Raw genomic sequence first — 12,088 nt, 5'->3', positions numbered from 1 at the left:
TTCCTCGGTTCTCATATCTAACATCGGAGCGACAATTTTTTGTAAATTCCGTCCGTCTTTGGAACTCATTGCCGCGTAACTTAAAAGAAAACCAAAGTGCAACAAGCATTAAAAAAGTTCTAAAAGCTCATTTTTCAATTTGAATTTAATTTTGCTATTATACGATATTAATTGAACTTATGTATATATTTAGATATCTCATATAATTAATTTGTTTTCAATTTTATTAATTAAAGTAACATTTTTGGCTCAATTCTGTAAAATTAGCTTACCTCTATTTTATAAGATTTTATATCTTACAGATTGTAGGCAATCACGAAAAATGAAATAAATAAATAAATAAATAAGGCTTAATTTACACTTGATTAATGCATTTTTATTAAACCCAAAAAACTTGATTAGTAAAATATAGCAGCTGCGTTTTACTATCGTCAAAGATGGATATAAGATATCCTACGAAAAAGAAAAAAAAACGATGAAGGTCCAATAAATAAGATTTGTATACCTCTATCTCTTTTTTCCTTATGTTTGTTACTTTATTTCAACATCAGTTTAAATTGAATTTTTGAAATTTGCACCGATAGAAACCATGATTTAGTACCCGTGGCGCGATGGTTACTGTGTAGGGCTGTCATGCCAGAGGTCTTGGGTTCAATCCCTGCCTGTGACATAAAAGTTTTTTTCACATGTACTGCCTCTTGCGAGGAACTGACAAATCCTTCAAGAGTAATTCTTGTCATTAAAAGTGCTTCCTCAAATTATTGTTCGGATTCGGCACAGGAATGATTGAGAGTTGTAATTCACTACGCCCTAGTTCTCAATGGACCGTTGCGTTACCTAATTTATTTTTATTTTTAGAAAGCAGGATCCCTCTTTGGAGTTTTCAATTCTCTAGATTTTTGTTATTCAAAGTTTTTCATAATTTAATATTATTTTGATGAAAACAGAAAACCAGCGGAAAATTAGAGAAATAAGTTAAATTTGTATTTCGAGAGAAAAATTGTATAGGAATTTAAAAGAGGCTAGGTTTCTCTTTCTGACACCTGTCAAACTTAGCTGTTTTTGAACTGTGAAACAATTAGTTAAATGTTTTTATATCAAAACTTACTGCAAAATTAGTGCATACGTTTCTCGATAGTTATTTCTGTCATGATTGTTTGGCTAGTGTCTATCAAAAAAAATTGAAGAGCGTGGAATCGTTACTAATATTATAAGACATGCGCATAAAAAGTATTTTTGATGCAAGTGCAAGTCTTATGATGATAGCAATAACCTATTTTTTGACTGGCGTTTGAAGGTGAAGACCTCAACCAACTTGACGTGTGAAACTTAAGACAGCTAGCTAGGGACCGAGCTGGCTGGAGACGCATGTTGTTTGACGCCCAAGTCCATCCTGACTGTATCGCCACCTTATGTAAGTAAGTAAGTTTAAAGACCATGATGTGGAAAATATGTCGTTTCAACAAGATGGAGCAATAAACCACAGAATGTAACTAATTAAGGTTTTGTTGCTTCCAAAAATTCCTGGCAACGTAATTTTACGTTTAGGTGACGTCAATTGGTCACCAAAAATAGAATATTTCACGGTTGAACGTACTCATTTTTGCTGAACTCATCCATACATCAATAATATCTTACGTTCTTACGTCCCAGAAATGTCACTTATTTTGACCTAAAATCGTAAGAGCATCATTGTTGTCTAGTGCTAGTCGTATCAAATGTTTTCACAAAACATCTAAAAATATTTTTTCATACAAACAAAATTTAATAATATTCATTAAAAAAACACTTACTTTAAAACGCAAAGAACGAAATCCGCTTTAAACATAAACTAAATTTGTTTTCTTTTATAAAAACGATAAATATGAGCTACAACGACAAAGGAGATGGAATCACAAAGGAAGAATGGCTTTTGCGTTTATCGCAATTTCCCTTCAAACAATCAGACATGAACCGATTAATAATGAATTATTTGGTCACAGGTATAACTTTTCAATGAAAGAGAGAAATTGAGCAATGAAATAAAAATTCCATTAATTTTTAGAAGGATTCAAAGAGGCTGCTGAGAAATTTCAGCTTGAAGCTGGTTTGGAGCCAAGTGTTGAGTTGAGCTCTCTAGACGATCGAATACTCATCCGAGAAGCTGTACAAAATGGACGCATACAAGAGGCAACACATTTGGTCAATCAATTGCATCCTGAATTATTGGATAACGATCGTTATTTATTCTTCCATTTACAACAATTGCAATTGATTGAACTTATACGGTATGAAAAGAATTTTTATAAAATAAGATTTGATTATATTATTTGTAAGGAATCAAGTAAGACAAATTAAAACCATCCACAGTGTTTTTTAAATGGTTCGATATGTTTACAACAAACTCGTTGAATGATGTTAGATTTGGGGGAATGGCGGGAAGGGATATTTTGTTATTCTTAGCCTCTTCCTTAAAAATTCTACAACTTTATTATTATATTCCTTCAAATGCGCACTTCTCCAAAAGAAATATGAAATTCAAAATAAATTTTGCGTTTGATATATTAAAAGTATTTGATTGAATTTAGCATCAGAATCTCTGGTCGAAAATGCGTGCTTTTGGTTTTGATGTATCATTCAATGCAATTAGTATGGGATTTAACTCAAGCCCCAAAATAAATGCTGGTATGCTGTATTCTTTCTTCGAAACTTTCACATTTTGCCGGTTTCGATATATCCTTAGATTTAAATGCTAGTTTTTAGGTTCACAAGCGTGCTCTTGGATTTTTAACGTCAACCTATAATACAAATTAAACTATGACCCGAGGAATAAAAAATATTGTTGGATTAAATGCGTCATAAACTCAATGCTGCGTATTGTACCTAATTTGTTATTTAAACATCAATGATTAGCGATTGCACCAACAAAACTGACGTCTCAAAATTCTCGTTTTGTATTTTAGAAACCTCTTCTTGAGAATATTTTTGTCTCTAATCTGGCTATTGTCTATAAAACTTTAATACTCTCAAGAAGAGTTTTTCGTGTCCATTATCAACGCGGTTAGTGGGTTGTTAGTGAAGTGACCAGCAGTAGTAGTGACCTCAACCAAACTCCTACAACTTCTTTTCCGATCCAAGCCGAGCGTGAATGGAGTCATGGGATTCAAAACATCAGCAAACCACACGTATTAATCTCATTATATAATGCTTTTTAGGTGTTGAATAATTACAAAATAAAATACGACTCATTTAATGTCTTCATGTTCATCGTTTACGAGTTCTCAATGCCTTGCTCAGAAAAACGTAGTAACTGTGACACAGTGCCCTACTAATTGCTCTGACTGCTTGTTTAAGCACCTGATATCATCTTACGGATAATGATTTGTTACAGTTGAGATGAAATACCACACCAATTGAGCTGTTCTGATGGCGGTGGGTTTGACATCCGAACATTGAGTCTTATAAAGAAAGTGAGAAGTGGTTGTCGAAATTATTATATCATGTTCTACAAAGTGTGTCGTTATTATTTTATTTAAATGCGATTTAATATATAAAATGTATGTTTACTTTAAAATTGTATCAAATTTCAGTGCTGGGAAAATAGAAGACGCTCTTACTTTTGCTCAAACAAAATTATCTGAAGCTGGTGAAGATATACCTGAGGCTCTTAACGAACTCGAAAGGACACTAGCATTACTGGCTTTTGAGAAGCCTCAAAACAGTCCATTTTCTGAGTTATTAGAACAATCACATCGCCAAAAGGTAATTTTCCATCACAAAAAAGGAAATCGAATTAAAAATTAAATTTTAATAATTTTTAGGTTGCCAGTGAGTTAAATGCTGCCATATTAAAATCTGAACACTGCGAAGATTCAACTCCACGTGTTATGTATTTGCTTAAGATGATTATTTGGGCCCAATCCAAGCTAGACAGCTGCGATGTGAATTATCCAAAGATGAAAGATCTCGAAGCAGCCCTCATTGAGCCCAAACAAGTCTAGGAACGAATTGTAGCTTAATATTTTTATTTTGAATTTTCTTTTTACTTTGGAAGGAATTTTATGTTGAATCGTTATAAGCTTTTCCTTTAGCGAATTAGATTACTTACTCTTTTAAGTTGAAACAAGACAAAAACAAGAAAAACCAATAATAGATTATACACATAGTAGTCTGTTTTGTGTTGAAATGATTTTACAATATTAAGTGGCCCGAGTAAAAGGCACTTAACATGCAATTTTAATGAAAATATACATACATATAAAAGAAAACATAACACAATAAAAAATTTAATTTAAATTTGTTTTTAATTGATTATAATCAAAATCCTCCTCTACCATCCGAAAAATAGATCCATAGCTTTGTTAACGAGTCCGGAGCTTTTTTGTGGAGCGTTGGGACTAGCGATGACGGCTGATTCGCTTTGAGCACTTCTATAGGCAACTTGAGAGAGTGGTCGAATTTTAGATATTACCCTTAGAAAAAGAAACAAAAATTCATCGTTAAAATGGAAATAAGAAACAACATAATTATGTTTACTTACTGATTATTTTCGCAGACATTTTCCTTGTCTATGATGTTCTTGTCCTTGCACTGTGTCACACCGATCATTATATTGCTTCCGAGAATCTTCTCATTGTAGTTAAGGGCTTTGTCACACTCTAGACGTGAAGAAAACTTCAAATGTACCCAATTGCCATTTTGTGATGGGAAAACTTTATCGATAATAGTACCGCATTGAGAAAAATGCGATAGAATCATTGAAGTGGCACTTTGTGGAAATCCATAGACAGTTATCCAGAACTCGGTGTACCTGGGCATCGACGACCCACATTGAAGGAGGTTAGAATTGTTAGAGTTGTTGTTGTTGCGATAGTCGAATGGCATTGCATTTGGCACTGGCGGTGATGTGAGGCGAGATGGGTTAAAACTGTTGTTTTTGCCAGCCGACAAGAAAGAATCATTGATTGATTGATTCATTTGATACTGATGACTGAGTGGTGTGCCGTACTGCATGGATTGATGCTGAGAACTACCCATGGGATTGGAGCGTGTAGGTGTTTGAACCATATTGCGATCCGAGTGGAGTGAATCAAAGAGACCCTAACCATAGTTCTGGTATCATGAAATGAAAACTCTATGTGGAAAGTTTGACTTACTTGAGTTGGGGGTCCAGACATGCTAGCGTTGTGGTTCTGTATTGGTGTTCCCGGATAATTTGCTCCTCCCGAAGATGCCTGCTGGTATCCAAAGAGGGTTTTTTGTCCCATTGATGAACGGTTGAAGTCTTGTGGTGATGTTGCACCCGGTGAAGGAGCTAATCATTGTTTTTTTTTAATAACTCTGAAATTTCGTTTGAATTTGTGATAGTTTTTATTAAGTACTTACCAAAAGATATATTGCGCCCTTTATTTGGAGACAGTGTGTTATTTCGTGGAGTTGACGGCGCATTCGGCTCACCCATTAGAAATGATGGCAAATAAGGGCTTGTACCGGTAGCAGGGCTTCCACTGGGACTTCCTAATGTCATGGGCTCCATTATTTTAGTTAAGGAATTCAATTATTTATTAATATAAAATTTATTTCTAAAGTTCTACCAGCAGGCAAACTACAAGCACAAGCGACTAATTTTTAAAACAGAAAAACAATATGTCAGACGAATGTCAGTTTAAATGAGTTGTTTTCAGATTAAGGATGTGTTCAACGAATACAAACAGGGAAATTAATTAATTGCAAAAGTTAATGACTCTTATGGCTGGCTTACATGTACCTGCAATAGATTTTTTGCAAAAATAAGGAAAATACCAAAATGAAGAAAATATTTATTTTTATATTATAAGAGATTCGGAAATAATGAAGTCATGGTTATAGGGAAGACGGCTCAATTTTCCATTACCGCAGCACGAATTTCGACTCGCGATTTTTTTATTCGAAAGATATGTGCAAATAAATAATAACTTTGGCAATTTTAGAGCGAGGAAACATTTATTTCTATTTTTAATTAATTTTTAAAGTTCACTTTTTTACATAAAAAACCCACAAAAATGGTTGATTTTTTTTAACATTTCTTCCCTGTTTTTTGTTCAGTGTTGCCATACTTGTTTTTTTTTCTTGGTAATTTCTTTTATTTTAGTGCTCAAATGAAAAAGTACTTTGCATATACCCAAACTCGCACCCACCCCAAATCCTATAGTGACCCCAAGCAGGGGGGCATCATGCCCCCCCTTACATACCTAGCAGCCGTGCTATCAATTAAAAAAAAACTTGTTTTAGGCTCAAAAAATGCAATACAAAAAAAGTAGGGTTAAGTCCGAAAAAGAAAATATTTTTTTTTATGACTTAAAGTTGTTTCCTCGCCCTAATATTTAAAACATGTTCTATTGAGACCCCTACCTAACTGTAAAAAAAAAATCTGAAGGAAATTCGCGCTGCGGTAATGGAAAGTCGCCCCGGGAAGACGAATCTAAATACATAAATTAGTGGTGGAATAGTCCATTGAGAACTAGGACCTATTGACTTACAACTATCAATCATTTCTGTGAGCGAGTAATGTTTGATGAGTGATGGAGGGGACCTACAGTTTTTACTCATCTTTATTATCTTCGTCTGTATCATGAGTCAACGGTATACTAGATATGAACTGCTAGTTGACACTTAGTCTTATATAAAATAAAGGTGGCTATTAGCTACTACTACTAGTCAATATCTAGTAGATTAATGGCATCAATGTTACCAGAATGTTAAAAAAGCAACAAAAGCTTTACATTTTGTTTTTATTTTTTAACTTTGCTACTGTTAAACATTTCATCTAAATTTCCCTTTAGTCATGAGTTTCATGAAAAAGTATTATTAAAAGAAAAGAATGAATAAATGCCTTACCCACTAATTCCTTCAAAATAGATCTTTTCAATGTGAAATGTGTTTTGAAATCATCATCGCTGTAGGCTTCAATGGTTTCTGTGTAATTTAAAACACTTGAATGGAAATCTTCATCTGATAAAGAGTCATCGGAGCTCTCACCAAAGAATTATGTTTCTAAGGAAAACAGGAAATACACAAAAGCTTCTACCTGTATGGCTTCTCTGTCCATTTTAATCATTTTAATTGTAAATTTTTTGTATATTACTTATTACAGATAAACAAAATATATTATAGTTCTTGTTTGACAAAAGCATCTGAGTTTTGATAACAGATTTTGGCATTTTATATCACTTTAGCCAACTTTGAAATATAAAATTAAAATCGATTTATAGAGTGAGTTAACTCGTTTTATTCAGACTTGAATGCTGAGCTGGCTTAGAGCAATAAGTAAAATACACCTAATATTTGTGTACCTAATTATAGCCAACTTTTTACTTTAAATCAATATTTTTTGGTCGTCCGAAAATATTTTCTAATTTTCTTACTGTTTTTATGTCTTGTTATTTTTTAATTTATTTCAATACACTTTCGTGAAGGCTTGTTAGAAAAGTATAGAGGAACAGATATATGCCAAAAAACCTATTGTGTTAATAAGTGACTTAACTTCATGTAATCTGCATTTATGAAGCTCTAAATATTGGTCCAAGGAAACTAGAAGCCAAAGGGTTCTGATCTGCTTAATTTCCAAAAATTAAGGTGGCAACAACGATGAACTTCAAACAACTTTTTGGAACTTTTAATTTTTGTTGTTGGTGAATTTTTACATAACATAAAATGTACATAAATAAAAATAAAAGAAAAGACATCTTACTATGTAAGAAAATAATAAAAAGTGTCAAAAATGCATTATGCTTTTTTATTTGTCGCAAGAAAAGGAAATTTTTTTACAAGCATTTTATTTTAAAAGTATTAAATATAGAATTAAAAAATCAATCGGTAAATTAAAGGTGCTGAACCACAGATAGTGGAACTTGTTAATATCATTTTTTAAATGAAAAATATCATACACTATGTTAAAAAAATTAAAACTACTTATTCAAATTTTAAACTCAAACCTGAATTGTTTGATTGGAAACCAACCAACCTGCTGAATGATCAAATTCTCAAAATACCTATTGTGAATGTGCCTAATTGAATGCTTTCACAATTCACCACTAATGTCAATTAACTGTCATCGTATCCAAATTGTCAACGTCAACTTAACAAATTTTGCAATAAGATTTTCAAGAAGTAAATTTGCAAAAAAATGTATTTTATTAACAACTAAGTCCATTACATAAATGCACGCATTGTGCATAATAAACAAAATTTAATACACAAATTCTTGTTTAAAATATCAATTCACCAAAATGCAAGTGGGAAAACGGACTAGCTCTCGACACGTATTCGTCGTTCTGACCCTGTGCCTCCTTTGGTACATAGTTTCGTCTAGTAACAATGTTATTGGCAAAATGGTGTTAAATGAATTCCCTTATCCAGTTAGTGTGACAATGATCCAACTATGCAGCATAACATTGTATAGTGGACCATTCTTTAATCTCTGGGGAATACGTAAATACTCAAGCATTGCTTGGCCATATTATTTAAAATTAATTGTTCCGTTGGCACTTGGGAAGTTCTTGGCTTCAGTAACATCTCATATATCAATTTGGAAAGTACCTGTTTCCTATGCACATACAGGTAAATAATGAAATTTAAGTGTTCTTATTCAAATTTGTATTTATACATTGCTTTTTTCTAATCCTTGCAGTAAAGGCTACGATGCCATTATTCACAGTGATCCTCACGAGAGTTATATTTAAAGAGAAGCAAAGTAATTTGGTGTACCTAAGTCTAGTTCCAATTATCACAGGTGTTGGCATAGCCACAATGACGGAAATATCTTTTGATATGCTGGGGCTTATTTGCGCTCTTATATCCACGATGGGATTTTCTCTACAAAACATATTTTCAAAAAAGGTGACAATACTTAAAGATTTGTATTTGCATTTCATTATTTAATTTAAATATTATACAAATAATACAAGAGTGCGACTAAAGTTGTTATGACATCCAGGTAATAAAAGAGAAAATATTTTCTTTTGTTTAAACGAACAAAAATATTCAAATTTCAGATACAGTTAGTCAAATTAATATTTGTACAGTAGGTTTGAAATAATTTTAACACTCTTTAAAGTAAAAAATAATTGAATTGCAATTAATTTGGATCATAAGTTATTCTTAACTATTAATTTAATTTTGTCAAATCATTCCAAATCGGAAAAATATAAAATCAAATTCATTTTCGTTTCAAACAATGCTTAATACATTTTTATCATTTAAACGCCTTCGTATTTAAGAATTGTGTTCGAAAATAAAAAACTATCCTGTGCTATCAGTAATTAAAAATCGATTTGAAAATAAGCCGAAAACCCCCACATACGATATATTCCAAATATTCATGATTAGCGCGTTATCTTGAAGTAACGAAAAATCCCCGAAGAAGTGCACCAAAAACTGCCTGAAAGTTTGTGCAGGAACATTATACGAAATTTTAACAGAAACTCTGTAGAATGTATTTCCTATTTGCAATTGGTTTTTCAACGTTGAAGTTGCCGGGAAAATCCGTTCATAAGTGATGTAATTAGTTTAAATATGCAAAAGATCATCAATCTAAGGATTTTGATTTATGGAAAAAAGTAATTTTTGCAGACGAATCAAAATTTATTGCTTCTGCTTTGGAAACTAAACTACAGATCTCCTTTAAAGAAATATTGTCGTAACAGTGAAGCTTAGAGGTGATGGTTGGGGTTATTTTTCTGCAGCTGGGATAGGTAAACTGCGTATTATGGATAGTAAAATAGACCACAAGTACTACAATTACATTTTAAAACAAAATTTGAGAGAAATTGCACAAAAATTGGATCTAACTGAACTTTTTTCACTTCTACAAGAATATTGACCCAAAGCATAAAGCCTATATTACCCGGATGTCGATGATTTATAATTGCCCTAAAATAATGATACTCCAACTCAGCCACTGGATATTACTCCAATAGTAAAGTTATCAGACCATTCAGACCAGAAAGTGAGGAAACAAACCATAAGAATTGCAAGTGGTCTAAAAAAAAAGATACTGCAAGAATACTAAACAATTTCTGCTGAAACAGCAAAAAACGTCCAATCCTTACCAAATAAACTGGTATGGTATTTTGTATACTAAAACAGATCTAAATGTTCATTAGATCGTTGACCCTACAACCAAATAACACTCAAACCTTATGTGGTTCTTGAATGAAAATATTACTATTTTTACTGTACGAATACGAGTTTAATTAACTATACTTTTTTGATCACTCAGAGGATTATTTCGTTAAGGAATTCGTTGCCATTTTAAATATTGCTAACATTATTATAATATATTTGTTGTATATAAACCCATTTCTTTTTATTTTTAAAATAAATGATTTTCTATACTTCCAGGTGCTTAAAGACACAGGAATTCACCATTTGCGATTGCTGCATCTTCTTGGTAAACTATCATTAGTTATGTTTATACCTGTTTGGATATTTTTTGATGGATTCAGTGTATTGAGGCATCCAGTGATAGTAAGATAATTTTTGTATTATATTTAAAAATCGTATTCCAATTTTAAATAATAATTTTAAGGCAAATGGAGACTATAGAGTCATAGCATTGTTATTTACCGATGGAGTATTAAATTGGCTACAGAACATTATAGCATTTAGTGTGCTCTCTCTAGTCACGCCGCTAACTTATGCTGTGGCTAGTGCATCAAAGCGTATTTTTGTGATAGGTGTGTCTCTAATAATACTTGGTAATCCAGTGACATGGTTAAATTGCCTTGGAATGACCCTTGCGATCATTGGTGTTCTTCTTTATAATCGAGTAATTACATATATATAATATAATACTAAGACTCTCAGCATTTAGGTTTGAATTCTTTTTTTTTTACGCAGGCCAAACACATTTCAAAGGCAACAAACAACGTGCTGCCACTAACAAATAATCACTACATAAAATACGCCCCAATGCAGGGAAGTGTTGATCCATACTACCGCGGAGGTTTATCCAAAAACGGTAGCGCTGTAGGTGACTACGAAAACAAATACTACACAAAAACTAATAGCTTATTAGCTTCTGGAAGTACGATGAATGACAGTAGTAGTAAACTGCTTTTTGTTTAGTTTTATAGAAAAATTGATTTTCTTTTTAAATTATTTATTTAGTTAAATAATATTCCTTTTCTTTGCCGTAGATAGTTTGACTATTTTGTTATTAAATTGTACAATTATTAAGACATGTTTGTACATAGTAAATTAAATCTATTGACGAATTGCCGCAATTCTTATGTTGTTTAGTTTTAAAAATTATTATGTCACAAAATAAAATACATATAAATCGTTCGAATATTTTCTATACAAATGTATTTATATAAAATCGATCAATAAATTATTATAAAAATGTATTCTTTTTGTAAATAAATAATTAATTTAAAATGTATGTATGCGTATAATGTAATAAAATAAGTTTAAGTAAGTAACGATTATGTTTATTTTAACAGTGCCTCAGTACCTCTGTCATATGATTTGATGGATTTTTGGGTCAAAGTCAAATCCATCGTTGAAAGGAACATTGCCAAAAAATACAAAAACTGCTGACTCGCTGCGCTTTTTTCTTTACATTTTCATTAATTGTTTTCAATATTGCTTAGTTTCATTTGGCTTAGGTTTGAAAAGGTATTTTTCTATATTTCTTTAATATTGTTCTGTCTTTTATTCCTTAATAGTCCTATTCATAAATAACGACTATTCCACAGGTTTTTTAAACCATAAAATAGGAAATATACCGTGGGTAAAAATATCTTATTAAAATTGTTTCTGGTAGAAACTAAACATCTTTTTTTTCTCATATTCAAAGGATTAAATTGTCCTTCTTCTTATCGAAGGCTAGGTTAGGTTAGCCAGCTGCATTCCTCCCCTAAACAGTTCAACCGTAATACTCGCCCTTCTAGGAATGCTCATCAGTATACCCTCAAGCCCAACTTCGGCCGTACTGTCAAATACAGAGATTCGTTCTTTAGCCGCACTACGCGAATGTGGAATGCCTTACCACACTCTGTCTTTCCTAGTCATTGCAATATTCAGGAATTCAAAACCAATGTCCACCGACATCTCCTTTTAAACCCTC

General features: G+C 32.2%; 3 protein-coding genes across 3 annotated transcripts; 2 read left to right on the top strand and 1 right to left on the bottom strand.

Annotated features, from left to right (window-relative positions):
- Positions 1–1,680: 1,680 nt before the first annotated feature.
- On the top strand, positions 1,681–4,275 carry LOC129946956 (glucose-induced degradation protein 8 homolog). The gene is made up of 4 exons (XM_056057341.1): positions 1,681–1,982; positions 2,045–2,267; positions 3,570–3,741; positions 3,801–4,275. Exons 1-4 carry the CDS (start codon positions 1,865–1,867, stop codon positions 3,978–3,980), a joined length of 693 nt encoding a protein of 230 aa, XP_055913316.1. The 5' UTR covers positions 1,681–1,864; the 3' UTR covers positions 3,981–4,275.
- LOC129946955 (nucleoporin Nup35) lies at positions 4,149–5,622 on the bottom strand. The gene is made up of 4 exons (XM_056057340.1): positions 5,365–5,622; positions 5,136–5,293; positions 4,520–5,079; positions 4,149–4,451 (listed from the first exon to the last, which is right to left on the bottom strand). The coding sequence occupies exons 1-4, from the start codon at positions 5,513–5,515 to the stop codon at positions 4,310–4,312; spliced, it is 1,011 nt and encodes a 336-aa protein (XP_055913315.1). The 5' UTR covers positions 5,516–5,622; the 3' UTR covers positions 4,149–4,309.
- Positions 5,623–8,064: 2,442 nt separating this feature from the next.
- LOC129947842 (solute carrier family 35 member E1 homolog) lies at positions 8,065–11,395 on the top strand. Its single transcript, XM_056058573.1, has 5 exons — positions 8,065–8,577; positions 8,648–8,856; positions 10,360–10,485; positions 10,547–10,786; positions 10,858–11,395. The coding sequence occupies exons 1-5, from the start codon at positions 8,247–8,249 to the stop codon at positions 11,083–11,085; spliced, it is 1,134 nt and encodes a 377-aa protein (XP_055914548.1). The 5' UTR covers positions 8,065–8,246; the 3' UTR covers positions 11,086–11,395.
- The last annotated feature ends 693 nt before the right edge of the window (positions 11,396–12,088 follow it).

The sequence above is a fragment of the Eupeodes corollae genome, chromosome 2 (assembly GCF_945859685.1).
Source record: "Eupeodes corollae chromosome 2, idEupCoro1.1, whole genome shotgun sequence".
NCBI lineage: Eukaryota > Metazoa > Arthropoda > Insecta > Diptera > Syrphidae > Eupeodes > Eupeodes corollae.
Note: the sequence above shows the minus strand (reverse complement) of the source record. Positions and strands in the feature narration are given on the sequence as shown.